An 18,036-nucleotide genomic window follows, 5' to 3' on the forward strand; every position below is an offset into this window, starting at 1 on the left:
ATTCTTGATCTACTTTAAAGGAGTAATGGGGATTTGATCCTCACATAAAACGTGACCAAGGATTGAATTTTGGGGTAACAACGGACGTAGTACCATTAACCTATAAATCCACATTCCGACAAGCTAGCCACTAGGCCACGTCTGCACATTATGTGCTGTAACATTTCCCCTGATTCCTACGTAAAAAAACATTAATATTGTCTATGCGTGCGAGTTGATTCGTTAGATTTCGGAGTTAAAGATCCTGGCTCGAAACCGTTCGACATCGACTTTTATAGTATTTAAAGATTAATTGGTAGAAGCCATTGTAATATGGATAGTCTGTCCTTTTCTTTTATTGTCAATATGTTAGAGTGAGTGTATGTTTTTCTTATAGCAAAGCCACAATGGGCTATCTGCTGTATTCGAGATTAACATTCTTGTGTGTGGTAATACTTTATAATAAACAATAACTACAATTTGTATCGTACGTTTATTAATACAATGGAAATTGGATTTTCTCTAATTAATTTTGTGTAATCCAGCAGCATATTGAAAAAACTATCATGTAAACATTCCTATATTTAAAACAACACTGGTTGTTATAATACGTTTCTTGATTACCCCTCTTCAATGAAGGCGTATAACATCAAAAAACAAATTTTGACGCTTATAGTGGAGACATTATTGATAATGTATTATGAAGCTTAGGACTACTTTTCAAAGTTACTCTAGTGGCGCTAAGCCTTCAAAGACTTATGCAAAATTATTATTGGTGATAGTGAATATATAACTTAGCTTCTGCGGACGAATATGTGTATGAACATTTTATTATTACTATTCAGTGTGACATTCATACAAGACATTAAGGATGTATAAAATACAAACTGTTTAGGAAAATGTTCGTTGTTATTTGTGAATTATACAAGCATGGACATCTTTAGACTTCTTTTTTTCAAGAAAATAACTTTACAAGGCCTGCTTATAAACACTCAAGTTCACAATTCGTTAAAAAGTACATTCATATAATACAAGAAAAGAGGAGTGAAAAACGGGTTCCCAAAATATTTAAGTTAGTACAAAATATTTTATATATATATCAAATTATTAAAAGCCAATGATGTCTAATGTCCAACTTTAGAACATAAACCTCTATGTAAGGATTGTACTGTTATTGAATTGGAGATTATTCGAAGGATCAATATTTCAATATTTGAAATTTGAATACTAACCCTAAAACAAAGATAACAAGTATATCAGATAAAACGTGTGAGTGAATTACTGTTGGTCGTATGTTAATATTGCGATAATATAATTCTACGTTTATGTTTATTGTAACACCGAGAAATGGAATTATGACCAGTCATTCTTATTAGTTAGAAAAAGGTACAAAGATTTCAACGATTTCACTTCCACTTTCAGCAGGAGAAACTTCCCTCTCATCTGCAGGAATGTAGTTGTTCTTGTTCTCAGGTTTTGGAATAAGTTTATCTAGAATGATTTTTCGAAACATCTTCATTTCCCGAAGTACTTCTTCGGAGGGAAAAGGTTTGATGATTGGTTGATCTTCTGGAGGTTTAGGGAGATTTTGTGAATCCTCTGGAGTTTCTTCAGTTCTTTCATCATTGCTGTTTTCGTTAGGTACAAGAATGACGCTTTGTTCTTCTTCCTGTTGGTTTTGTTTAGAAGGTGGGCCTTCATGGTAAGACAAGTGTTGTTCTTCGTCTGAGGAAGATGGCATGCCTTCCACAGGTACTGGAAAAGGAATCGGAACTGGGATAAGAACCGGTACTATTTGTTGTTTCGGCTGGTCCTGAAGTGATGGATACATAACATATTGTACCGGTTGATCTGTTGAAGATAATGGTTCTGGTAAAAAGTGAGGTTTATCAACAAGAGGAATTAGTTGGTCCTGCATCACTAGTTGAATTTGTTCCGGTGCACCAAAAAATTGGGGACGTGTTTGGAACTGTTTTAGTTGAAAATGTTCACTTTGAGCCATATCAGGAACGAAAATGGGAGTCATAGGTGGCTGAGAATAGGGAAGAGGGGAAGTAACAGGACTTCTGTAGCTAAGCAGTTGTTGATAAAAAGGATGAACACCATACGGCATTGGCGGTGAAGGGTAGTTATCTGTTTCTGGATTATAAAGAGGTTGTAGTCTTGGATCTCTATGTACTTGAGGTGAATGTTGAGGGGAGCCCAAGAGTACCAATGTTGGCTGTATAGGAGAGTATGGAACTGAAGTATGGACCTGGTCTTGGTAGAGGGGAATAGTAATATCTCTAGAAGAAGAAGGTTTCATAGAGAAACCGAAATTGACATGAACGGGATATTTCTGTGGTCGAGAAAACACTAAATTTGGTTGTATGTTGACATCTGGCCTTCGGATTGATCTTGATTGAAATTGTGGAGGGAGAAAGACCAAGCTGGGTTTGATTTCATTATCAGGTCTTCTGATAGGCTCAAAATGATTTGGAGAAAATGGTTTAACATGAGGTTCCTCTGATGGATTTTTATCTTCTTCAGTATCTTTGTCTGATTCTGCAACAATAATTTCATCTTTTTCGTTGGAAGCTTGTCCCTCAACCTCCTCATCTATGCCATTACCGATAACCAAAGAGCGCCTGATCAATATGGACTCTGCCACCTGAGAAAGTGGAAAGGGCAGAAACTGAATATCTGATCTAGACTCTGGTTTTAGAGGAAATGGGACAAAAGATTGCTCCTGTTTGAAACTAGATTTTGAATAAGCCGGAGGGAAACGAAATGGTCTAGGTTTGTCTTCCGGAATAGGTTTTGGTTTTCTGAGAAAAGGATGGGATGGTGATTCCAAGCCCAGAATTTTTCTTAGGTCCTCTTCTTTTGGTCTTCTGTTTTCTGAGGTTTCAGTTTCTTCAAAAGGTTCAGGTAACTTCCTGATTAACGTTTCTTCTTCTTCCACAGTGTCATCTGTATTTGTAACTTCTTCAATCTGTTCTTCATCCTTTTCAGTTTTTTCTTCTTCTTCAATTTGTTCTTTCTCTTCTTCACCTTTTTCGGTTCTTTCTTCTTCACTTTCTTCTTCTGGGACAATCAAAAGTAATGCCTCGTCAGTTTCATCATCATCTTCGTTCTGGTTGGTTTCTTCATTGACTTGGGGTTTCGGGGGCTCAAGAAGTACTGAAGGACCTTCGAGTGATTCTGCTGTCAGGTACTGTTCTTCTTCCTTTGTATCTTTTGATGTTTCGTCTAAAGGATAAGCTAACACATAGCCAGAACTAGTAGAATCTGGGGCAAAGGTTGATAGAATACCTGAATTGGTGGCACTTTGAATCTACAATAACAATATATATAAAAATGTCATACTTTGTAGAAAAAGAAACAGAAACAATACTAATAACTGTAAACTATTAACAAATTCTTAAGATTTTATACAGATTGTATGGAAAGTTTTCCATCATTTTTCATTTTAATTATGAATGATATAAGCATTGAAACAGAAGTGGAGATTTTCAAACTTTTTTTTTTACAAATCAGTTTCTTGAGATAACTGTTTGTAAACAGAAATTTATCACGAAAATTAACACATACAATTTTGAAGACATCAGCGCCCCTGTGGAGAAAAGTCGAGTTACACGAAAATTGTTAAGCTACAAGTGATTATTACGTGGCAGAAATTAAATCATTTGTACATATGATGTCACTTAAAAGTATGGGCCCTGATTCAGATATATACTGTAACCTTAAACACTGTTGCTTCTCCTTTACGAAAGTAAAATAAATTTTGAATGCAAAGTTTGACGTTTTACTAATTTGTAGTGCAAACTGGAGGGATTTAGAAATTTTAGCAATGGATAGTAATAAATAAAACTTTTTCAAAATTATTATTTTAATTGCCAAAAGTTTTTGGTGTGTTATTTTAAACAACTAAAACATGTAGTACGTATGCAATAACTCATATTCAGAACTTATTAGTTGGAACGTGTATCAAAATAAATATATCACAAGCGCAGTGTAAAAAGTTTAAAACATTAATTTATATTTATTAACTACTAGTGTCACCAAAAGGTAGCAGCACGTACCAAAGTTTCTACAGCGTCATCCCTTTCATCTGCCTTCACTACGACTAGTGAACCTGAAAAAAAACCCAAAAAAACCTAACCATGTATTAGCAGTAAATATTTAACATCTGTGTTTCAGTAACAAGTGTTACTCACACTCGCGTTTGCTAAAACTTGCTTATGAAAAGTAAGGTAGCCACATAGATACAAATTCTGGTTTTTGTTTGATATTCGACAAGAGATTTCTGTGCTAACCGAAAATAATTTTGAACAGATTAACCAGAAGAAAGGAAGCTAGTAAACAGAGTCCACCGCCAACTTTTAGACCAGTGGTATGTAACCCATCAATATCAAAACTCACTCAAGATTCAAAAGTACTAAATGTGATTTTATGGAAACAGGACGCGAGCCATGGGCTCTCGTTTACATAAACTAGCACACTAAGCTATGACTGATACAAATTACGATTTAAATAATTCAGAATAACAACCGGAATGGAAATACTTAATTTTATTAACCAATACACTAGAAAGCTAAACCAATAACGATTAGATAACAGTAGATTATAAGCTACTTATTCTAGCTGTTAACACTATTTTCAGCTTTAGTCCTCATAATATCTATGTTTGAGTAGTTTCAGTTTTGATTTTCGTTGAATTTCGCGCAAAGCTACTCGACGACTATTTGTGGCAGCCGTCCTAGAAGAAAGGCAACTAGTTAATACAACCCAGTGTCACACCTTGGGCCACACTTTTAATAACCCATTCACGACTCCAAAATGTGAAACGCGATTTTGTATTGGTGATATCTTAACGCGAACAATGAGACCCACTGTGCTTTTCTCTGTCCATCCAGCTTAACATACTTAAGTTAGTCCTAAGCCGACGCACTCAAACAAATATGTAGTATTTGTTCAGATTGATTATTAATTATAAAGCACTGTCTAACGTACTCATCCATAGCATAGGTAATTACCTCCCTTTTATGAATTTGGTACGAGCTAAGAGTGAGAACTAGTTTCTGTTAATGGGTTTAGTAGATACATGTATCAATGTATATTTATTCTAAACTTATATTTATCCAACTGTTTAAATGTTTAACTTTATTATTATGGTTAACATTAAAAAGTGTCCCCATCACACTCGCTCACGTCGTCGTAAGAGGTACGATTTTACTTCACAAATCGATCAGTAACGAAACTGCCTAATGTTAAGATATGTGCTTCATTTTATGAAGAGGTGATACATTAATGAGGCTTCAAGCGATATAAATAATTCGCGTATCAACACTTGCACACGTCATCCACATCTACGGTTATTAGTTTCGTTACTGAGACTTAAAGGTATACAAATTCATTGTAAGCACAAGCGAGTCTGTTAACACGCCCTTTACAACTGGGGCTACGTCTTGAGAGTTCAATGCATCTACAAAAATTTGACCTATACGAATCGTGGAAATTCGCCTTAGGTGGATTTAAAGACGTTCACCCTCGTAGAAGTCAGTTCGAGTGTAAAGTCTTCTTTTGACCTAGAAACACCAATTCGTGGGGGTTAATAGCAAGTAAGAGAAAATTCCCGAAAAACAACTTTTCCAGATAAACAGGTGCAGAGACAACACAATAAGTTGTATCTTATGTGTCCGTCCATTTATTTATGTATGCTTTGTATCTCAAATATCATAATATATATATATATATTAATACTTGTTTTCATTATATTTATCTTTACATGTAATATCTTTAAATTGTCCGGTCAAAGACCCTACGGTACAGGTATAAACGACAGGTATAATTTTGAGTTACTGAGAATAACCAGAATTAAGACAATCAGTCCCCAGCACCCGTCGCCACATTGGCTCTTACTATCAAAACACGCCTATGTGGATTATTAAAAGACATGGCGGCACGTACTTTCAACCTTCCAATTTTCTTCCAGCCACATTTAACTATTTTGTCAAGCTTAAACCATAATTTCTCTCTCTCTCTCTCTCTCTATATATATATATATATATATATATACACACACACACACACTAAACGATAGACCTACTGTAATTCAAAACTACTCACCCAAGAACAGGCCTATGAAAACCCAAGGTGTCCTCATAGTCAGAAGTTGAAAGCACGATGGTTGTGCTTTGTTTGTAGTGCCAAATAAGGTTGAGTTGGTTCTCTTGTTACTGGGTAGAAGACAAGTTTCTATGGTGTCTTATTTCTGGTAGGAAATAAAGTTATATTCTTAAATGTGTAACAAATGTTGGAGTATAGAATGTCTTAGTTGCCGAATAATTGTGGATGATAATATTTATAACAGGTTTCTATGATATGTAATATCCGGACAAGTTATAACTGGAATACATTCTTCATGCAAAATACGTAAATATACGTTTGCTTACTCTATAGTTGTAAAGTATATATTTTCCTAAATACCTGTAAATTCCAAATTTAAGATTTCAGCGAAAACTCGATTTAGTTAACATTAGTCGCTCAAAATGTATTCCAAAAAGATTTTATGTTTAAGTATTTTCCATATATCGAACAAAATACATATATACCCTTAGTAAATAGCAGGCCATAAAATCATCTAATGATTAGAGCTGAGGCATATTAGTTATCACTGGTAAGGGGAAACCTTCGTTATTAACAACACAAAAGTATAATTAAAGTTGCTTAAAATATACAAGATTTAAGAAAAACAGTTGTGCATGCAAACAGTTACAAAATAATTCAGTATTTAAACAATTATTACAAAAAATATTTAACAGGTATCTCACCTCAAAAGTAGCGGTTTTGCAGTCGACAAATTCAAATATGATAATATTTCTGCAAGATGTTGAAATAAACTTTTAACTAAATGTAAAAGGTAAGTTTTATATACTGCAGTTACATGTATACCCTCTGTATATTATTTCTTGCTTTCAGTGGTGAGCTCTGTGAAAAATCAGGTCTTAACTGAGGCTTATTCAGGTGAGACAAGCCCTAAAATAAGCTCAACCAAACCTAATTTTCTTAGCAAGGTCGTTTACTTTAGCTTACGGCTATTTTAGCCTTAAATTGTTAAGAATCATCACAGTCCGGTAACCTAAATTCAGGCCAGACAAGCGTTTGGTGTGAACAGAAAAAGTCGTTCGATCCAAAATTATTACAATGTTATTGTTAGTAAGCAGCTTGCATGCGTTTGGAGATGAATGTATTATCCAGTTTTCTTCAACGATAACGAAATGATAGGTATTGAAGTGTACGAAACAAAACTATACATCGGAAAATATCCATCTATAAATAAATCTTTCTTATAACAGGACGATGAGCCTATCTAGTGTATAAAGCTTATGTTATTACGGGCGGCCTCGTTTCGATTGAACGAATTACAAGCTTTCTTAAAAACCACTGATTGTTTCTTATATATAGTACCCCAGTAAGTCTAGTAATGGAAACAACTGGATACTGTATTGGTGTTTGTGTAAAGGTCTATAAACTCTGTTATTATTTATTTATAGGAAATAATGCGTATCTCTCTTCTCAAATTTCACGGATATATGAAACGGTTAGATATCTTAAAACAGCAAATTAGAACAATTTTATCTCCTTTCCACTCTCAGTACCACAATAATAATTATTCTCCTTATTTTAAGGTATCAACTCCTGCAGGTTACCTGGAACGAATAATACCAATAAAAAGTTTAAAATAATCCGAATGGCAGACTACATTACAAAATATAAATAGTGTTTATTAAACTGAATTAACAGTATTTGTAGTTATAGGTTGTCAAAATAACATGTATAGGTATAGTAAAAAAAAAAAACTGAAGAAAAGAAAGTTCCATATATTTTGTGTTAAATCTTGAAACTGTTATAGATTTCCTTAAATTTAACTTTTACTGGATTTCAGTGGTTTGTTGTTTTTTTCTTCTTTAATCATTGTCAACGCTTCAATCTAACAAGTAGTTAACGTAATGTTTAGTGTTAATAAACTTAACCCGTTCTTGAGTGACCGTTGTGTTACAAAACGTTAGCAGATAAATGAACACACATCTGAAGGAAACTTTGATTGTAATTTACTTTATGCGATGTTTTGGGTAGACATCTATGTCACTTAGTAGTGTTACCTAGAAATTAGGCCTAATTGGAAGTCACGATAGTTTGTCAGCATTTTAAAAACTTTCTGGTTCCAAATATGTGGAATTTTTCAACCTAGCAAAGCTTAGTGATTGAAGTTGTCATTCATAATGTTGAATTATCTATATATTGAAAAACAACATCTAAACAACTGCCTGAAAAAATCTATGTCTTTAATTTCGAAGTATTATGTGAGGTTTTGGAGTCAAGTATTATTCTGTGTGAGGTTTTGGAGTCAAGTATTATTCTGTGTGAGGTTTTGGAGTCAAGTATTATTCTGTGTGAGGTTTTAGAGTCAAGTATTATTCTGTGTGAGGTTTTAGAGTCAATAGTTAATCGATAATCCTCGTCGTTATTGTTTGGTTACTTTTTCATTGACCAAACAGTAGGATTTGCTCATCACGTTTATAACATATGTTCCAATGGTTCCAAAGGGTTGAGGGCGATTTTGAGGCAGTGGAATGCAAACCCCGAACTCTAGGGTTCACAATCTGGTACTCCCACCACAAGCCAACAATGGTACAAATCAAAAGTAGAGCTAGCATTTATCAAACGAGTTGTTCGGACTCACTTTTTTGAAGTGAATTAATGTTTCTTTTCATGATGACAGTGTTAGCGAACTGCTTATGAGATATTTGAAAAAAATTCAAAAAAGGAAAAGGGCTGGGTGTGGCCTAGTGGTTAGCACGCCAGTCTGCGAATCCAAGGATCCATCGTCCGTTGTTATATATTCGTATTCGGATTTTGCGGCCTTATATGCGTTATAATAAGAGTGGCAGTCAATTCCTACTAATCGCTTAGAGGAGTTAAAGAATTAAAATGTTTGACTGTATAGTGAGATCTGACTTTTCTTCTTATAGCACACCCGTGATCCCCAGAATGCGGCAACGGTCTCGAACCATGAGTAACTTAATACACAGTCCGAGCACATTAACCACTCAACCACACATAACCCTAAAAGAAAATAACGTAAAGCCGTTTTGTGCTTTTTAATCAAAGTCATGTCAGTGCAATTTGATTGAACAAGGTGTCCGAAGCGTCTGGAATCGTAGCTGACTTGCAGCTTTTATTAATTTCAGATACTAATCGGTGATGGCGCTGTCAAAACACGAGGAGGTCGGGTTAATTTTGCTGTTAATTCAAACTCGTTTCGAATTACAACGACGACACGTGGAACATATTTCGTGGAATACATTGAAGAGTCTATGGTTCCATACTTTTCGGACACCCTGTACACTGGCGTCTGTTACTGATAGGTCTATTTATTAATTAATGTTAATTGTAATTAAACTGTAGATTTTAACAGCTCTTCTGATGGAGGTTATTAGAAAATGAAAACTTGAGAAAATAAATAATTTCAAAGATTAGGAGACAACATTCTACCGAAAATTTACAATTTTTAGAAACGACGCAAAGGCTAACCAAAGTTATTCGTCATGACAAGAAACCCACTTGAAGTGAAGGTAGAAAAACTATTCTGTACTTTATTTCAATTAAAATTGTAATACCCATACCAGCCGTCTTGAGAATAAAACCAAAGTTATTGTTCAAAAATATAAATTGTACATAGACATATATTACTCAATGTGCACATACACATATATTATTCAGTTTACATACACATATATTATTCAGTGTACATACACATATATTATTCAATGTACATACACATATATTATTCAATGTACATATACATATATTATTCAGTGTACATATACATATATTATTCAGTGTACATATACATATATTATTCAGTGTACATATACATATATTATTCAATGGAAGTTTGAAGTTTTTATATCACATATTCTTTCTTGGCCTTCGTTTGTTCAAGAGACCAAAACTGTTCATTTAGCATTAGTATTAAAATATTGTTAATAACAGTATTTTCGAAAGATCTGTGTGTAACTGAATTAGTGTTGTATATTTGTGTGGTTAGTTTTGAATTTCGCGCAAAACTACTCGAGGGCTATCTGCGCTAGCCATCCCTAATTTTGCAGTTTAAGACTAGAGGGAAGGCAGCTAGTCATCACCACCCACCGCCAACTCTTGGGCTACTCTTTTACCAACGAATAGTGGGATTGATCGTCACATTATAACGCCCCCACGGCTCGAAGGGCGAGTATGTTTGTTACGACAGGGATTCGAACCCGGGACCCTCAGATAACGAGTCGAGTGTCCTATTCACCTGTCCATACCCGGCCGTATTGCGTATAAATATGTCTGCCTGTGTTTTGAAAACGGCAAGGTAGAGTAATGTTACACAGTGCCATATTTCTAATTAACGGGGCTGTGATGGTACAGCGGTACGTCTGTGGACTCACACTGCTAGCAACCGGACTTCGATACCCGTGGATGGCAGACCGCAGATACCTTATGCTTAATTTCGAACAATTAATAAATTCTAATTAATGAAAGTAGACTTATGCCTAGAATCCCGCGCCTGTGAAGCACGGATGAACTTTTATTAGTTTCAGTTGTATATCTTTGACGTAAAAAAAACGCAACAAAATTCGAGATAAAGGATAAGATAAATTATAATAATGTAATACATTTTATATTAGAATGAAGAGAGAACAATATTAAAACGCAACGAACTATTAGTATTATTCACAAATGTTAAATTTAGAAAGAAAATTCATGTACACCCCCTGTCTCTGAGCCCTTGCCCCTGACCCTGCTGAAGAAATTTAGAGCGCTACCCCAGACCTTTCCCATTCTTACTATCTTTTCTTGCTTGCATCACGTTCGCTTCCGTGATTTGCTTTTATTTCTCAGACGTAGAAAGGGAGGAAAGGGGGTTGTAGGATTTCTCCCTGGGGCTCCACAAATCCTCGATATAAAGGGGGTGGTAGGATTTCTCCCACAAATCCTCGATATCTATCGTCCACTTAGTCACCTTCTTCATCAGTGTTTGTGCATAAATGTATGTTTTATTTCAATTTTTGCAAAATTACACGAAGTCTATCTGTGCTAGGCTTCCATGATTTAACAGTGTAAGACAGCTTGTTATCACCACCCTTTTACAAACGAATAGTGGGATTGATCGTCCTTTATAACGTCCCAGGCTGAAAGGGCGAGCATGTTTGGTGGGAAGGGGATTCGAACCGCTCACGAATCTCATAGTCCTACATTTCGGAATATTCCACACCTAGTAACACGCCCTTATATTTATTTACCGATGTCCTAAATATCGAGTTTGTTTTCATGGTAAATTACTTAAAGATTCTTTATTATTACTGTTGAAGTTGATATCTGATTAATCTACGACACCCTCTGGTGATTCGCTCACAAACTATATGCACGCTCGAGAAAATCGTCGTACACTTTGGAACATTCCGTTTCTAGTAACACGACCTTTAGTGGAACAACCTGGAACTATGAGTGTAGGTATTATGTACATAACTAGTCACTTTTGTCTCTTTTAGATGTTTGTGTTTTCGAATGTTAACGCTGACAGTATCGAGGATATTTTGTCGCTAGCCATCCCTCATTTTGAAATAATAAACTAATTTGAAGTAGCGAGTCAACATTTATAATGACTGGTATGGGTATTTATTTTAATTAAAGCTTTATTACCCATACCAGTCATCCTTATTATAAATTTTTACTTTAAGTGAGTTTCTCGTTAAATAGACCCAGGTCCACGAGTCGGTAGCCTTGACATATGTCAGGCCACGTCCGACTTGTTACCAGGAAATCAGTGTTCAGACGAATGACTATAGTAATTGTGTTCCTTCACACGAGTCGGCGTTATTCCTTTAATATTGTTATAACCATATTTTTATCTCGCTTCCATTCTGGTAGCCTAGCGGCAAGTCTGAGAACTTGCACTAAATAAAAATCAGGTGTCGTTATTCGCGTTGGGCAATGCATAGATCGTACAGTTTTGAACTTAACAACAAATAAAGAGTAACTGTTAAATTAACACGTCGAGACGAATTCCAATTGCCCCAAAAATTGAAACAAAGTTCGTGAACTATGATTGATTATTACCTCACACGAACATGTCAATTAATAAAGAATTCCGGAAATAGAATTAATACTCGGAAGACATCGGGTTGAGCCTACATACTAGCGTGTCTGACTGTAGACCAAGGACCAATGGTTCGCTTCCCGTTGCCGTAATAATTCGCGCTCGGTACTTTAGGACGTAGATGCCAGTGGGTCAAATCTCACTAGTAACCAGTGAATTGTTAGGGGTGTATCTAAGAGTTCAAAATTAAAGCCGGCTAACACATATTTCTTACACAGATTTTCGCGAATATCTGAGACAAACAATTAGACGAGCGAGGATTTTCTATACCATTTAAAAATCCACAGTGTAGAAAGAGACCTGAACGTTGCGATTTATTGCGACTTAGGATTATTGCTGATGTTTATAGTTCTTTGACCAAATCTCAAATTGAGTCACACACACACACATATATCAAAGTAGTGTAGAAAAACACATAATTTCAGTGGAGATTGCCCCCGTATGCTTTTGCCCTCCGGGTAGAAGTTGTTAAGTTCAGTTGATTTATTTAACTTTACTTTTAGTGGTTCGTGATGAATACAGTGGGTATGATGATAGTGCGTTGACGCGTAATGCTATAGATCCAATATTCAATATGTAGCAACTGACTTGACAATCCCAGGAATTGCGCTGACAGGGTGCCTCGCAAAAGGTAGAATAGTTTTGGGACCATAATGTGTAGAGAGCAAAAGATAAAGGGTCGGGCTTGATTATTACGAACGTTTTATGCACACTATACCTCACAGAAAAAAGGGGATCCCCCCAAAAAAAAACAGCCGTAATCGCACCTATGCTGCTATACACTATTTTTCTCTGTAAAACCCTACCGTAACTTTTATACCACCGTTTTGTAATAAGTAGGGTTGATTTTAAACATGTTTCTCACCTGGCCTATAAATTGTATACATTTATCTTTTGTTATCAACCATTACATGCTCTCCTGAAGGTCAAAGGCCAGAGGTTTTCTGTTTTATCTTTAATTAGTACTACGGATGTGTGTGAAGTTCGTTCTTTATTGAAGACTAGTTCAAATAACCAACTTCTTACTGCAACTGGTTTTACTATTTCACACATATCTTCGTTCATTCTTTTATACAATAGTATACGTACAGCCCATCACCAGTGATAAATGCAATAGTTTGTAAACTTACCGACAGTAGTAATACTCTAGATAAATTGTTTTCACATCTAATATCCTTGAGATATTCGTTCTAGAAATGAAAATCAAACGTTTGTTTGTTTGCCTCTCTCCACCAGGACCGTGTTTTGTCCTAATCTACAGGAAATGTGTGAAAACAAATTACGATTTGGAAAAATTGCCGACAAAAATGTTCTGAAAGGATTTAAAAATGTTCTGAAAGGATTTAAAAGCAATAAAACCTGCAAAATTTCCACCTAGTAGCTTTTACCATAGTATCTTGTCCATCAGAGGGTTAGCACTAAGTTTCCAGACTAACAATGCTAAAACAAAGGGTTTGATTTATTTCCATGTGCATAGCATAAGCAGCTAATTTTTTAGCTTTGTACGAACAAAACAAAAGTATATTTATGATGAAACTTTTGTTAATGTTTAATCGATTTCAGATCTTTGAACAATTTATTGTTTAGTTTGTTTGTTTTAAATTATGTGTAGCTGCGTTTTATTTCAATTTGCTATCTGTTTTTCAAATTTATTACAAATAGTTCACACTACTTAAATCAGCTTAAGAAACAAAGTGAGCGCAAACATCACTTGTCGAACATAAAATGTATAATCTGATATTTCACTTAAGTTGACCGAATGACAAAACTTATTAAAACAAATATCTGGCATTTCTTTTCTTTTCCTGAAAAATTGAAGAGATAAATGATCATTACATTATAAATGTTAAGGTATGAACTTGACCTTTAAAGTGACATTAACAACTCCAACCAAGGTAGAAAAATGTGACACTAAACTTTTGACTAAGTCTGTTATTGACATTTTAAATGTTGTAGTATCACTAATTTATTTCACTTAACAGATCTGAACCCTCTGAAAAATAATCAGAAAAAAATTGATAAAATACAGAGTAAAGAATTACTTACTATATAAACACATCAACTTGTTCAGACCAACATGGACTAGAGAATAAAACCCGTTATCAATATTATTTAAAAATTTTCAACAGTAAATTTAAGATTAGTAACAATATGTTTTAAAGGATGGCAGCACTATCTAATCAACAGAAGTTTTAATTTTTCATCCTATTTTGATTAAATTAAAACGTATACATTAGAATCATTGTAATTAAAAAATAAAGTAAAATGAAATACGTTTTCTTTCATTCTCCACGTTATCTGGTAAAATAAGTTCATAATTCGCTTAAACCAAGTGTATGTAAAAAAAATCTATTATAATTGAAACAAATATTTGTGATGTGGAAAATTATAATTTAAAAATATTATTTATCTAAAATGTTTTATTTAGTTGTTTTTTTAAATACATCACATTTTTATATAGCTAGTCCTTTACTCTAATTAGGCTGTTTTTAAGATATAAAATGTTTTGGTTAAATTATGTTTACCATTACACTTGATCTCTAACACTTATTGACACTGACCTCACTCTCTTTACCAATAGATTTGACTTTCAATGTTGACCTCAGAAAATGTATTTTTACAGAAATACAAATTTTCGACGGAGCTTAAAATAACTGAAAATACGAATATCCTATTTCAAGATATTTAAATCATAGAATTAGGCACAGTGATAAATGTATCTTGAACTCTGTACAAAGATAGCTGAAGTTATATACTAGAGAAAAGGCAGCTAGTCAACAACACCAAATGGTAGGATTTAGAAATCACTGTTATAACACACCCACAGGTCCAAAATGCAGAGCAAAATATGTTTCTTTACAAAAACGAGATGTAAACCTTAGATCCACAGTCCAGCATACTAACACTGAGCTTTGATTATCCAAACAATGGTGCAATAACACACACTGGAATGTGATTAATGTAATAACACGTTGACTAAATGCTTCATGTAACAACACACACTGACATGCCTTTAATGTGACAACACACACTGACTAAATATTCACTGTAACAGTTATAAAAAATCCTGACACATTTTGAAACAAACCAAATACAATTTTTCTATAACTTATTGCTTTTCAATGTTGCAAAGATACAGCATTAAGATATCCAGACACTTCAGTGTCAAGTTCATTATATTTAATACACAGAGAAGTATACACACACATTCACTTTAATACTTTTGGAGAGAAACAATAACAAATGATAGATGTAAGCACTAGCTCAAAAAACAGATACCAGCTGTTCTCTTGAGTCTACACACTGAACATTGTTTTACTTGATAGCTCAGTGAAACTGAAGCCATGGCAAAATTTATTTTAAATATGTGTTATAGTTTTCATCATAGAAATAGAAAATTGACAAAACTGTATGAAACTTGTAACCTACAGGGGCAAAGTTATGAATTATTGTGGCGAGTTTTACGAACACTTAGAAATAAAGAAACAGTATATACAGAAGCACACCTACACACCCATATGTCAAATATACAAGTTATAATTTGCTGCTGTTTACAACTCTTGAAAATATGGATGTAAATTGGTGAATTATTTAAACTTCAAATATTATCTTAGTGATTATAATCAGTTGAAAGCAATATGGTTTGGTTTGTTTTGAATTTTGTGCAAAGCTACACAAGGGCTATCTGCACTAGCCATCCCAAATTTAGCAGTGTAAGACAAAAGGGAAAGCTGCTTGTCATCACCACCCACCGCCAACTCTTGGGTTATTCTTTTACCAACAAATAGTGGGATTGACCGTCATATTATAATGCCCCCAGGGCTGAAAGGGTGAGCATGTCTGGTGTGATAGGGATTCAAACCCGTGATCCTTGGATTACGAGTTGAGTGCCTTAATCACCTGGCTATGCCAGGCCTGAAAGCAATATCAAAATGAACCATAAAATAACAAAACAAAGTCCCAAGTCAAGGGTTAAAAAACTTAAGAAAATTTTGCTATTTTATTAAATTAGAAATTTTAAATCAATCAGCAAGTCTCTATTTCACAAGTTCCTGATTTTGCCTGAAACATATTGCCTGTCGATCACTGAATCTTCATTAAAAATGTGTAGACAATGCTCGTTCTGAGCTAGTAGATGACCAGTGACTCTAAAAAACAAACAAAAATTGTAATTCAGTTAAAATATTTATCTTGATTACCTACTATCTGAAGCATCAGATCAGAGGTTTATAAAGTTATATTTAGAAAAAAAAATCATAAACATAGTTAATAACACAATGTATTATTTGTTATTTGTTTAGTGGTCCAAAGCTAATGTTTTTCAGTTTCAACAACCTTGAATTGGAATAAAAACCCTGCAAATGCATGAGACAAGCTCATTACCATGTCATACATACAAACATATAAAAAATTGCAAACATTGTTTTTAAATAATTCTATTAAATATACTAAATATGACAAATTAAAACTACAATATTTCACAACTATTGCCATTTTAATATATTAAATATGGTAAATTAATACTACAATATTTCATACCTGTTTAATATATTAAATATGGTAAATTAATACCACAATATTTCATCACTGTTTAATACATTAAGTATGGAAACTTAATACTGCAATACTTTGTTACTGTTTATTATATCAATATGGTAAATTAATACCACAATATTTCATTACCGTTTAACAAAATAAGTACAGGAAATTAATACTACAATACTTTGTTACTGTTTATTATATTAAATATGGTAAATTAATACCACAATATTTCACTACTGTTTAATATATCAAATAAGGTAAATTAATACCACAATATTTCACTACTGTTTTAATACATTAAATATGGTAAATTAATACTACAATATTTTATTACAGTTTAATATATTAAATATGGTAAACTAATATTACAGTATTTCATTACTGTTTTAATACATTAAATATGGTAAATTAATACTACAATATTTCATACCTGTTTAATATATTAAACATGGTAAATTAATACTACAATATTTCATACCTGTTTAATATATTAAATATGGTAAATTAATACCACAATATTTCATCACTGTTTAATACATTAAGTATGGAAACTTAATACTGCAATACTTTGTTACTGTTTATTATATCAATATGGTAAATTAATACCACAATATTTCATTACCGTTTTAATACATTAAATATGGTAAATTAATACTACAATATTTCATTACTGTTTTAATACATTAAATATGGTAAATTAATACTACAATATTTTATTAATATATTAAATATGGTAAATTAATACTAAAATATTTCATGACTGTTTTAAAACTTTAAATATGGTAAATTAATACTAAAATATTTCATGACTGTTTTAATGCATTAAATATGGTAAATTAATACTAAAATATTTCATGACTGTTTTAATGCATTAAATATGGTAAATTAATACTAAAATATTTCATGACTGTTTTAATGCATTAAATATGGTAAATTGATACTAAAACATTTCATGACTGTTTTAATGCATTAAATATGGTAAATTGATACTAAAATATTTCATGACTGTTTTAATACATTAAATATGGTAAATTGATACTAAAATATTTCATGACTGTTTTAATACATTAAATATGGTAAATTGATACTAAAATATTTCATGACTGTTTTAATACATTAAATATGGTAAATTAATAGTACAATATTTCATTAATATATTAAATGTGGTAAATTAATACTACAATATTTCATTAATATATTAAATATGGTAAATTAATACTACAATATTTTGTTACCATGGTAAATTAATATTAAAATATTTCATTAATATATTAAATATGGTAAATTAATACTACAATATTTCATTAATATATTAAATATGG

At 33.1% G+C, this 18,036-nt stretch overlaps 1 protein-coding gene across 13 annotated transcripts in view; it reads right to left on the reverse strand.

Moving 5' to 3' along the window:
• Positions 1-912: 912 nt before the first annotated feature.
• Positions 913-18,036, reverse strand: part of LOC143257220 (uncharacterized) — a 33,282-nt gene continuing 16,158 nt past the window's right edge. For 8 of the 13 annotated variants that reach the window (XM_076515627.1, XM_076515624.1, XM_076515626.1 and 5 more), the window contains exons 3-5: positions 6,091-6,235; positions 4,044-4,096; positions 913-3,295 (exon numbers count right to left, since the gene is read on the reverse strand). In XM_076515627.1, the coding sequence (XP_076371742.1) occupies positions 1,352-3,295; positions 4,044-4,096; positions 6,091-6,127 (2,034 nt within the window). In that variant the 5' untranslated portion in view covers positions 6,128-6,235 and the 3' untranslated portion in view covers positions 913-1,351. Of the gene's footprint in view, positions 3,296-4,043; positions 4,097-6,090; positions 6,236-6,794; positions 13,428-18,036 lie in introns of all 13 variants that reach the window. The other 5 variants (XM_076515623.1, XM_076515621.1, XM_076515622.1 and 2 more) reach the window with 2 other exon arrangements.

The sequence above is a fragment of the Tachypleus tridentatus genome, chromosome 7 (assembly GCF_004210375.1).
Source record: "Tachypleus tridentatus isolate NWPU-2018 chromosome 7, ASM421037v1, whole genome shotgun sequence".
Classification (NCBI taxonomy): domain Eukaryota; kingdom Metazoa; phylum Arthropoda; class Merostomata; order Xiphosura; family Limulidae; genus Tachypleus; species Tachypleus tridentatus.